We start from the raw sequence: 12217 nt of genomic DNA, 5'->3' as shown, positions 1-12217 counted from the left end.
CTTCAATTTTTCATTTTATTTGATTAAAAATATCATTTTGTGAAGTCCATAGCCACCATAAGCACCAAAACTTATGGCCACCATAGACTACACCTATATATATATTATATAGTGGCGGAGCTTGAAACGAAATTTTGGGGGAGTCAGATAGAAGATAATTGTCAAGATGTTTTTGATATGAATCTCATTTAAGATAAGTTTGTCTAACCTCATCTCTCTGATTTGGATAATATTGCCAAATTTAAAGCCATTTTTCAGGGTATCGTTATAAAGAATTAAGGTCAAACTTATCAGATATAACTCTTTAAACTTTTAAATGTTGTATCTTACTTTTTTCGTGATTCATTAAAGTAGAAGAACTATCTACAGGTGTTGATATTGTAAAAGTTATATGTTTTCCTTCTTAAATATTAGTCTTCCTCTTAAAAAATGCATCATCAACTCTTTGATTTTTTATGACTATTTTATATAAAAATTTGAATATATATCCAGTAAAATATGTAAAAAAAGAAATTAGAAGGATAAATATTAAAATTTATAATATTTATTGAATTTTTTTATCAATTTATACACATATAATAATATCAATACTTATTGAATATTCTAATATTTTTATCATATAAAAAATTAAATTAAATAAACAGTAAAATATAAAATAATATTAAATTACATAAATAAAAAATACCTAATTTTTTATATTTGAACTCAAAAGTAAAGGGAGTGTTGCTTATTGAATAGAGAGTTGCGAAATGCAAATACACTCAATTCAGTCCAAATCCAATATGTTTTGAATGTTTAAAACTAAAAATTATTGTGCAATAAAAGCAAGAGACGAAGATTAAATTTTGGTATTTTAAATCATAATAAAATATTTGAGCCAACTGAACTATTTTTTATTTTTTGAAAAAGTATTACTAAACTTTTTAATAAAAATTTGGGAGGACCATGGCCACCCCTTGTCTGAACTAAACTCTGCCACTGTATATATATATATATATATATATATATGAAACTTATTTGATAATCAAAATCTTCTTATTCTGTACATATATATCGACCGTCTAAATCATTCCTATCTTTAGTAGCATAATTCGTTTATTATGTATACATTATACATACATGTCTAAAGTATTCAAGGCAATCCATCTATATGTTATTTGTTGCATGAAAATATTAACCTCATCAATGATGATTGGCATAATTGATAAGAAGAGATTTGAATCTTAAAGAGTCAATTTCATTTCATTTACTAAAGTTAAAAACAATTTAGTAGATAATTAGTGAATACTTTTATAAATGTTGAAAATATTCTAGTCATCCCTGATTTTAGTAGAGCTAGGATGATTACTAGTGCTGAATCTAACTAAATTTCTACTAATAAAATATATATAAAAAAATGGTAGTTCCTTTTTTTCAGTTATTATTTAAATCATAATGTATTTATAAGAATAATATACTAAAAGGTGTTAATACATTTTTCTAGCTTTATCCATATTTCTTGTTATATTAACTAAAAATAACGTTAGGAAACTAATAATTTTTTTTCAACTAACATAAAAAAATTGTTTAAAATTATTTTATTTATCTTATATTTTTAGACTCTAAATTATAAACTTTTATTCTAAATTTTAAATTATAAAAATAAATTATAAAATTAATTAATGTTGACTAACTTTTAATTCTAAATTTTAAATTATAAAATTAATTAATATTGACTAACTAAAAAATTATTCTTATATTTTTTCTTAATTAAATAAATATAACAAGCATAAATTAGCAACGACTTTTATTGCTAATTACCAAATCAACCACCCATAGATACCTAATTCTTTTCGTTTTAGAATTGTTTCCCAAAATGGAATTCTATACACCTGTATATATGGAAAGGGTTATTCGATTCTTTAGACTAATAATGATTTTCTCATAAATGCCTTTGAAATTTTGAAAACGCCAGCTTAAATGCTATAAAGCATGTTTGGAAATCATCAAAGATATTTTTATTTTCACTAGCTTGGGATGACTATTTTTTGTTTTATTAATACTATTGCAAATCCAAAAGCTAAGGTTTTATATATAAATGAAAACTCACATACAGTTAATTAATAATTACTAGACAATAATTTAATTAAATATGTTAAATTATTTAATATTTTTAATTAATAAATTTGTATAAAGACAATTATATATCTCTACCATATATATATATATATATATATATATATATATATATATATATATATAATTTAGTTGCTATGTATGCATGCACTTATCCTTTAAGTATCATACTCTTAATGAGTTCTTCATTAATTTTCATAATAAATTCATTGAGTCTACGTAGCAATTCACTCTCTTTTGGTACAAGCAATTCTCCTTTTCATTAGAATAATAAAATTGCTACATTCTTTTTATGAATATCTTGATGGCTGCTACATATGGTGGGTCATTTGGTAATCATATAATAATAAATTAATAATAATAATGCTTCTAATTCCACACATGTAAAAACGAGAGATAATTAATAAATGATAATGCGACAATATGATGAGAGATCATATATAATACGAAAGGATGTTTTACGAATTACCATATGAATAAAAATTTAGTTAAATAATCGTGCGAACTTTTTATCTCTTAAAAAAAAGGAAAAGTATATATTGTTCACAAAAAGGAAAACCACATTATTCGAGTGGTAAAAATTTTTATATAGTTATTTTTATATAAAGTTAATATTTAAAAATTATTAAATAATTTAATAAGTTTAACTAAATTATTATTTAATAATTTTTAATTATAAATTTTATACGAAGACAATTACATATGAGTGTTAAGTTTACCTATACGAGCAACCAAATCAGATGCAAATTTTCGGGAAAAAAAATTATTAACTCAAACTTTGTTTAAGTTAAATATTTATAATGCAAATCATATCAAAATCATCGTTTTAGACGTTAATTATATATTGGAATAAGTGACAATAGTTCGAAAACAATAAACTATATATACTTCATTCTTAATACTTCACAATAACTTAAAAGAACTACGTAACACCTTCGCTTAATGTGTTATAAATATAATCACTAATCATCAGATATCACATTCAAAATATGAAATCAAATATCATCACATTACTACATTTTTTCCACAAAATGTTGTTTAGTTATACACGGGTGATGTGAGGAAAATTTCGAAGTCAAAAAAAAAAAAAATCTTTCGCACACACTACCTAAGTACCTATACTTAGCTTAAAATTATACGTAAAAATAATTGGCATTATGAGTATTATATATTTAGAAAAATATTAGATGCCTAGTAAAATTTATTAATTTTTGTTATTATTTTTAATTATTAGTCTAATTTTTTTAGTTTAACAATTTAATAATATATCTTAATTTTAATCAGTATTTTTAAATATTAATAATTAATTATGGTTTAAAAATAATAAATTTTATTAATTTTTTAATATTTTTTTCAGTCATATTAAATGTACATCAAAGTCAAATATTAGTATAAAATACATATTAAAAATAAATTAAATAATATATATTAATAATAACTGATTTTGATAATTAATTTACTGTGCAAATATATTATTTGGATATTCCTATATCACTTAAAAAGTTGGGACATTATTCACAGCAAAGTAGCAACCGTGTTTTCAAGTGACTTTCCCTTTGCAAACTTGATATACAAATAACCTCAACCTCTTTTCTTTCTTTTGTTCACTAGGTAAACAAATAAATAGATTTTAAAAAATATCATGTTTTAATATATTATTAATTATTTTCTATCTATCTATCTATCTATTATAATAAAGGATATAAAAACAGCGTACTGTAATTTTTTTCTTTCGTTTTATATAATACAAAACACATATTTTTACTATTTCAAAGACTTGAATTAAAAATTTATTGATTAAAATATTAGATATTTACGATTTTAACTATTTTTATATTTATTATTATATATATTTAATTCATAAAAAATATATTAATAAATACGTTGGTGTCAATTAAGGATAAAAATGAGTTGAGCGGATCCGAATTGAATTTTAGTTTTGATAAACCTGACTTATGTTGTAAATAGATAGTTCAAGTCTAGGTCTATTATCTTTTATAGACTTTTTTTTTAAATTCGAATCTAATTTTTGTTTAAAATCTGACAAACTCAGGAGCCTATTTGAAAAATATGTTTTCTGAATTATAACTTAAAATAATAAACTTAGAAGTTCTAAATTAACATTAAATATATTCTAAAATTTATAATTCATAATTTGTAAAGCATAATTCATTTATATATCATCAATCATTACTCACATATATCATCATAGCCATACTTACAATCTATAAACTTTTTCTTTGAACAAAAAGTTACAATCTTAACTAAGTTTTGAACAATAATTTTTTTAGTTTTGTTTTGTATTTAATATAAATAAATAATTAAAAATCAAAACTAAAAATAATTTATTTTTATAAAAAAATATTTTACGAGCCGACTCAACAAGTTTAATTTTGTAAGTTTTTTTTTAAACCTATGATTTGACATTTTTAACTAACATGCTTTATAAAAAGTTCAAACAACCTAACCTATTTAATAAAACGAGCTAAGTTTAAAATAAATCGAGTCACAAACCTCCATCGGATACAGGGACGATTCTAGGTGTAAGGGTATGGGGACAAATACCCCACTATAATTTGAAATTTTTTTGAATAGTACATGATAATAATATTTATTTGTCCTCATTAAATTATTAATTTTGACCTCATTTTTCTCAACTTTTTTAAACTTGATATTTAATTTGAGAATTTCATATTAAATGTGTTATAACGATCAATTCTCAAATTTAAATGAGATTAGTATTCTTTCTTAAAAATTGATTTGCAAGAATATTATTTATCTATTGATATTTCTTCTTTTGAAGTTAGTTTTAATTTTTTTTATGACAACTGTATTAATGAAAAGAACTTTCTAAACTATAAATATCATCAAGACTTAATTATATTGTGTGAAATGTGAATTTTTAGATGATTATTTAATGATACATGTAGACGAAAAATGTTTTAATTGTATTATTAATTTTTTTTCAATCTTTCTAAAATATGAAACTTAAAAAAAAATTTTAAATTATATGTTATTATTTAAAAAAATAAAAAATTAATCATATTTTATAATACTAATAATAATAATAATAATAATAATAATAATAATAATTATGCTACCTGTGCATAAAAAATAACTATTCGTAAGAATATATATTCGAATATAAAATATATATCAAAAATTATTTAAATAATATATGTATTTATATATAAATATATAATAAATAATTCAATAATTAATTTTTTATGTAATTTTAATATTTTTTATAAAAATTATTATCATATTATATATATCTATTTTCACTATCAAAATTTTTTAGATTCGTGTTATTGATTAAATAGCCTGACCCACTTTGACTCATAGTGCCAATCAATAACCAGTGCTAATAATAGAAAGTGTAAAAATATGTATTCATTATAATCGAATAATCAAGTAAGAAATACTTTTTTAGTAATTAATTAATCACTTATGGTTAGCATATACTTAGCATAATTAGTTGTGGCCTAGCCTGACCACTAAGCTGAATCCTATGCTTCTTGTTTTGTTGCTTCCAAATTTCTGTTATAAGAGTTATTATTTTATTATTATTATCATTATTATTATTTTGCTTTGCACCTTAAAAGTCTGTTCGTTTTTTTTTTTTGATTCAGTGTAGAAAGAGTTTCAAGAGAGAGAAAATAAGCCTCATTGCTTCCCGCGTTTTCCATCTTCTCCAATACCACTTTCTTTCTTTTCTTTTTCTTTTTTTTTTTTAATTATGCGTGCAAGCGATTCTCTTATACTCTCATCAAAACCCTACCTTCCCACATTTCTTGGTCCCCATAACACCTTTTGTTGTTTCTTTAAGCTTCTGCATTCACTTCCCAACCTCACATTTTCTTTAAATTTTTTTGCTTTTTTAATTTCCTCTTTCATCTTTCTTTTTCAAGAAGGAAATAAAAACACACAGAAACCGAAAAAAAATAACACCATTTTAGTTTTCTCTCAGCTCAATATCAATTTGCCTTAGCTTGTCCTTGTCTGGGGTTTCGTAATCTTCTTCAATCGCTTTCAAAGGTTTGAACTTTTCCAAATTTCTCTATTTGGCTCTGTTTGATCAAGCATGTTTTTTAAGCTTTTTGAGGTGACTAGTTAGTTAGGTACGGTTTCTGATCATCATAGATTCAATTACTTAGATAGAGATAGCAATCATTGCTTTGTTGAAGTAGTTTTGGTTTAACTGTTTGTTGGATCTCTCAAATTCTTAGAAAGTTGCACTAAGAATAATCTCATATATATGTGTTTACTTTTTCAATTATCAACTTCGATATGACAAAAGGAATCACTTTGTGGAACTATTGGACTTTCTTTTTTTTTTTTTCTTCTGATAAAGGGGTTTTGAATTGAATTGGTTCTGATCTCTATTGTTATCATTGTTTAGATCATTTTTCAATTGAACAATGGGAAGCCATATGAGCAAGAAGATCCCTGAAACATCATCAACTGTTAGCATCAGTACCGATATGCACTATCGAACCGAATTGAGTTCCTATGAGGCTGCTTGCAAGCTTGATGCTGATTTGCAGTCATTCGACAACATCCTTCAAGCTCGAACGAATCAGGTCATCAATACTCTCGCAACTGGCGTTGAAGTTCGAGCTCTTTCGTTCGATTCGCTCAAACAAGTCACAGAATGTCTTCTGGAGATGAATCAGGAAGTTGTGAAGGTAATCTTGGACTGCAAGAAAGATATATGGAAGAGCCAAGAATTGTTTGAGCTTGTTGAGGAATACTTTGAGAATAGTTTGCAGACTTTGGATTTCTGCACTGCATTGGAGAAGTGTCTGAAGAGAGCAAGGGATAGCCAATTGCTTATCCTTGTGGCCCTTCAGCAGTTTGAGGAGGAAACAGAATCCGGGGATAACCGGTACACGAGGACTTTGCAGGAGCTGAAGAATTTCAAAGCAGCTGGTGACCCTTTCACTGAAGAATTCTTCCAAATCTTTCAATCTGTTTACAAGCAGCAGATACTAATGCTTGAGAAGTTGCAATTCAGGAAGAACAAGCTTGATAAGAAGCTGAGATACATCCATTCTTGGAGGAAGGTGTCTTGTCTGATATTTGTGGCTACATTTGCTACTGTCTTGATCTGCTCAGTCGTGGCAGCGGCCATTGCTGCTCCTCCGGTTGCGGCCGCAGTGGCTGCTGCTACCTCTATCCCAATTGGTTCAATGGGGAAGTGGATTGACTCCCTTTGGAGGAACTATGAGAATGCATTGAAAGGGCAGAAGGAAGTGATTAGCTCGATGCAGGCCGGTACCTATGTTGCTATAAAGGATTTGGACAACATCCGGATTCTCATTGACCGGCTTGAAATTGAAATCGAATCTCTATTGCACAATGTGGATTTTGCTATAGAAGAAGAAGCCGTGAAGGTTGCCATAGTGGAGATCAAGAAGAAGCTGGGAGTGTTCATGAAGAATGTTGAAGATTTAGGAGTTCAAGCCGATATGTGTAGCCGCGACATTAGGAGAGCAAGAACTGTGGTTCTGCAAAGAATCATAAAGCATCCAAACAACTGAAGAACAATGTCTTAATTATACCTCGCCAATCAAGTAACTGATACAGTTTGTTGGAGATTACATTATGTGTTCCTTATGATAGTTTCTTGATCTTTAGTCATCTTGGATCCAAGAACATTTGGATTCATGTTAAAGCTAATAATTGGACTATACTATGTTGTTCATTCTGCTTGTCTAGGCAGCTGAAATTTTTTATTCTTTTCATACAATAGTGTACCAGCAATGTAAATATTTATTTTTTGTTTCATGATTTCATTATTTTTTATTAAAATCTTGTTTCTTTCAACCAATTACTTGCATGCTAATCATATAAAAATTTATCTATACATCACCTCCACATTAAATTAAACTTACAAATACGGTACACATGTACTTGTATAATAATGAATGTAGAATTAAATTGAGCTAGACAAATATAGAAACAGAGGTACATAAGGTAGAAATATTTGGTGTTAGATCATATCTGCATTAATTAGTGCCAAATATGGATAAACTTGGCATGCAAGAAAGCATGGAAAGAAGAAGCAAATCTTAAACAAATACGGGTATGTTATGACTTTGTTGTCCTGTGTAAGACTTAACAAAGTGGAGAAGAAGAAGTTACACGGAACTTGGAAGATTGATAATGAAGATAGTTAACAGATGGCAAATTAGGTAGGTATCACTAATCTTGATAGGAGAAGAGTCACGTTCTATTATCTGTATCACTTTTGGTTTATCTAAGAGAATATTATTAATCACTTCTTTTTTCTTTTCCTTTTTTATAAGAATCCTACAATTCATTGCCTTATATGTTGCTTGGAAAATTAGTGAAACTCAAATTTATTGCAAAAGTGTATTTAAATATGAAATGTTACATGTTTTATATCCAAGTAACCATATCTGCAAATACAAACTATATGGTCTTTGTGACATAAAAAACATTGTTGCTAAACACATGAATCCTAAAGAAGTTTTAAGAATTATAATAGGTATACGAGGCAAAACTTGGTTGATCATCTGAACGGGTTTTCATACAAATAGAATTGCATGCAGCAACAAATCCATGCTCTAAGGGTGACACTTAGATCTCGTCTTCAGAAAGCTGAGAATCGGTTGAGGCCGAATATTGAAAGATGTTGCCGGAATCAAATAAGCGCAGACTAAAGACACATAGAGTTTGAACCAGACACAGGAGAAAGTGTAGTATATGCATGTGCCGGTCACCATAATAACTGTGATACAATTCAGAAAGCTTTTTGCAGTAGGCAAGTCCAATTCGGTTGCTTGATCAGGAAACTGACCTTGAGATTGAAAATTCGCAAGCAGATGGTCCTTTACTTTGAATCTATCTACCAACCACATGGAAATTTCCTGTTCAGATTCCGGTATGCAATCAAGGGGAAATCGGCGGATGTGCATATGAACTTCTGAAGGTTCCACCCCAAAGACATTGTCCAAGAAAGTTGGGCAGCGGTATTTGTAGCCAATGGTCACGTCATAAACTGAAAAATGGAAGTTAAGAGGAAACAAAATTTATAGTGGCAGTATCGAATGACCAAAATTATGAACTATGGTATTTTATATATGATTATCAAAGTAGAAAAAGAACCAGTTAGTCATAGAGGCTGTAATAAGATATCAAGAACCAGCTACAAGCTTAAGCTATGTACTTTATCAAGAACTAAAGAACGTCGAAAATAAAGGGCGATAGGACAACCTGCAGTCAGAGAACCTCTCAACTCTCGCAAGCAGGTGCAGAAGCCCTTTGTCTTTGGAAGTAAAACATTTTTCAGAATCGGTAACCCATGTTCCACAGCATACTTTTGACTCCGAATACACTTCTGCTCACTACAAGAGAAAAGATTTGAGAGAATAAATGTGGAGAAAGTTATAAATGTTCTACAAACTGGTGATGGCTTATTGATGTTTCAACAGAGAAGAAAAAGCAATTCTATGATGCAAGAGACTTGGCACTTTACTTTCTCCCCCATTCTCATGATGATCATAATTCATAAACAAAGATATGTATCAAAGTTACCCCAGCATAGCAGTAACAAAGTTAAAAACTATTGAGAAGTATGAAGCTTACGTAAAATCGGTGCCTTCCGGGAAAAGAGCAAGCCAAAGAGGATCTTGGGGATCCTTGAATGTTGAAAGCATACGGTGCAAGGTTGATTCATCAGCCTCCCACTTCCTTTCCACCGGAATGAACTCTAATATGTGAAATGCCCAACCAAAAACCGGAAGTTTCATCAAGCTGCTCTTAAGTATATATCTTATGTATCCGACACATCCTTTCCGCAATGCAAGGTCCCATAAATACATCCAGTCAACCTCGGTTCTATGATTTGCAATCAGCAAGATTCTTTCTCTAGAAGGAACAATATCTCCAGAAAACACAACTTTAGTCTTGTTGATCTTTTCAAACAGAAAAGGCCACAAAGCTAACCATGCACCAAAGAAAAAGGAAGTTGCTCTTCTGCTGTAATTCATGCTAAAAAGTCGAACTATAACAGCACCATTGAAGCCAAAGAAGACTAACATTACAAATGCTGTTGAAAACAGCACCAACAAACAGATCAGGCCCCTTAAAACCCTCAATGGAGCTAAAGCATGATGCTTTTCGTCAAAATCTGCACCTACAGATTTAAGAACTGCCATATGCCTATCAATGACAAACCACAGACTTGAGTAAAATAGCTGCACTGCCTCGTCAAGATTTACCTCCTCGACAAAATTGGCCTATAAACAAATTTTGATATCTACTAATCTACACACAAAGAGTTTCCTTTTTCTGATGCCGACCAAAAAAGAGGCATACTCTGCTACCTGTGATTTGCTGTTTAGATTACTCAACAAGAGAATGATCTTCTGAGAATTTCGGCCACAAAATGAATGAATGCACCTAGGATAAAGTTGAGGATGCCATATCTTTTACCTTGAAGGAAGATAAGAATTGAGCAATGTCAAGTATAAGGAGATAAAAGTGGAGAACAAAATACACGTCTATTAAACAAAATCTTAAACATTCTAAACAAGTATTATGACAAATTAATGAAGACATATAAACAGCTGAAAGTGCATCGTTGCTTATGAAGGCTACACCTCAATAATTTAAGTCCAATAGTAAACAAACTCACTCTTAAGAAAATCAATCTTCCTTGTGTAAATCAAGTCAAGTAACAGCTAATAAAAAACACATCACTTGAACATAAAAATAAAATCACCAGCTCCTTCAATCACAGTCATGTCTAACATCAGCTAGAGAAAGATAAATAAAATGCCTAAAACATATGAAATGCAACGCATTCAGCATTCTGGAATATTGATTCTAAACATGAAAAAAAAAACAAGAAAATATGATCACTTATGAAGCTGATTACCTGAAGAGAACCTAGTATACAAAACAAAGCCACATTTCGCAAATGGCAAGGGTTTTTCCTTCTATTCACAAAATGATTCAAACCCCACTATTCAACAGGCTTTAAAGTAATGGAAAGCATAGATCTTTATCAGAAAAACATGCTTAAAGTACTGAAAAAATGAAAAAAAACAAAAAGGCAATATAATTTCTTACAATGTTGGGATAATACAACATAACCACCAAGGAATTTTTTTACCATGATAGACTGATAAACAATGAGGTTGAGTCCCATGTTTTTCTGTTTCTTTTCACACTCACCTTTCATCAATCATGTGATGGGCATTGAGATCAACAAGAAATGACAAAGTGGGAAAGTGAGTTTGTAAGAAAAAAGTGATTTTTTTTTTGTTTTTTGGTTTGGAGTTGAGGAACAGTTAGATTAGATAGAAGGAGTTAGAAGTGAGGTGTAGATTCTGGTGATGGTTCTGTTTGTGAAGCAACAATAATAGCAACCTTTCTCTGTCAATTACTACTACTACAGTCTACAGTTCCTAAAGAACTGAACAGAAACAAAGAGAGTAGAGAGTGTGGTGTGTAATAGCTAGAAAGCACGTATGACTATGAGAGAGAGAGAGAGAGAGGAAAAAAGAAAAGGCTGCAAAACGTGGAAAACTACGAAGCATGCCACCTTGTCTTTTTAATAGTTGTGGTGTTTATTTATTGTTTTAAGTAAGTTTTGTTCCAATTTCCAAAGGAAAGTGCTATTTCCCAAACCTTGTTGAAATGACAAAAATCATAAGTTTGTGTTAATTAATGTATGATTTGCTTAATTATTTGTTGAATGTGGCGTTAAGTTACTGAAAAGTGATCAAATGACAAATGTGTGTGTCGGTTCAACATAGAGTGGCCTGGTCCCACTTTGTTTTCTATTTTTTATCTCAAGAAGAAATAAAATTTACTGATTTAGAAAATGTGAATTATGTTTAAAGGAGATTATTATATACTAGTGTATTAATAGATATTAAAATATTTATTTATTTATTTTTATTTATTAAATATGTAAAAAATGATAAAAATAAAATTAGTTAAAAAGAAAGTAGTTATAATTTAACTAAAAAAATTTAAAATAAAAAATTTAATATATAGATATAGATATTTGATATTTGATATTGTGACAGAAAAAGAAATTTTGGTGTTACATAGTTATGTTGTG

General features: G+C 28.6%; 2 protein-coding genes across 5 annotated transcripts; one reads left to right on the top strand and one right to left on the bottom strand.

Annotated features, from left to right (window-relative positions):
• Nucleotides 1-5692: 5692 nt before the first annotated feature.
• Nucleotides 5693-7944, top strand: LOC112788944 (UPF0496 protein At4g34320). Its single transcript, XM_025830632.3, has 2 exons — nucleotides 5693-6153; nucleotides 6518-7944. Exon 2 carries the CDS (start codon nucleotides 6537-6539, stop codon nucleotides 7656-7658), a length of 1122 nt encoding a protein of 373 aa, XP_025686417.1. The 5' UTR covers nucleotides 5693-6153; nucleotides 6518-6536; the 3' UTR covers nucleotides 7659-7944.
• A 520-nt stretch (nucleotides 7945-8464) lies between these two features.
• LOC112788943 (probable 1-acyl-sn-glycerol-3-phosphate acyltransferase 5) lies at nucleotides 8465-11695 on the bottom strand. 4 transcript variants are annotated; one of them, XM_025830627.3, is made up of 4 exons: nucleotides 11323-11695; nucleotides 9730-10578; nucleotides 9358-9488; nucleotides 8465-9142 (listed from the first exon to the last, which is right to left on the bottom strand). In XM_025830627.3, the coding sequence occupies exons 2-4, from the start codon at nucleotides 10299-10301 to the stop codon at nucleotides 8709-8711; spliced, it is 1137 nt and encodes a 378-aa protein (XP_025686412.1). In that variant the 5' UTR covers nucleotides 10302-10578; nucleotides 11323-11695; the 3' UTR covers nucleotides 8465-8708. The 4 variants fall into 4 exon arrangements, with proteins under 4 accessions (XP_025686412.1, XP_025686413.1, XP_025686415.1 ...); XM_025830628.3 differs by having other exon boundaries at nucleotides 11218-11671; XM_025830630.3 differs by having other exon boundaries at nucleotides 11024-11626.
• Between the last annotated feature and the right edge of the window lie 522 nt (nucleotides 11696-12217).

The sequence above is a fragment of the Arachis hypogaea genome, chromosome 3 (assembly GCF_003086295.3).
Source record: "Arachis hypogaea cultivar Tifrunner chromosome 3, arahy.Tifrunner.gnm2.J5K5, whole genome shotgun sequence".
Lineage (NCBI taxonomy): Eukaryota > Viridiplantae > Streptophyta > Magnoliopsida > Fabales > Fabaceae > Arachis > Arachis hypogaea.
This window is presented reverse-complemented; position numbering and strand designations above follow the sequence as displayed.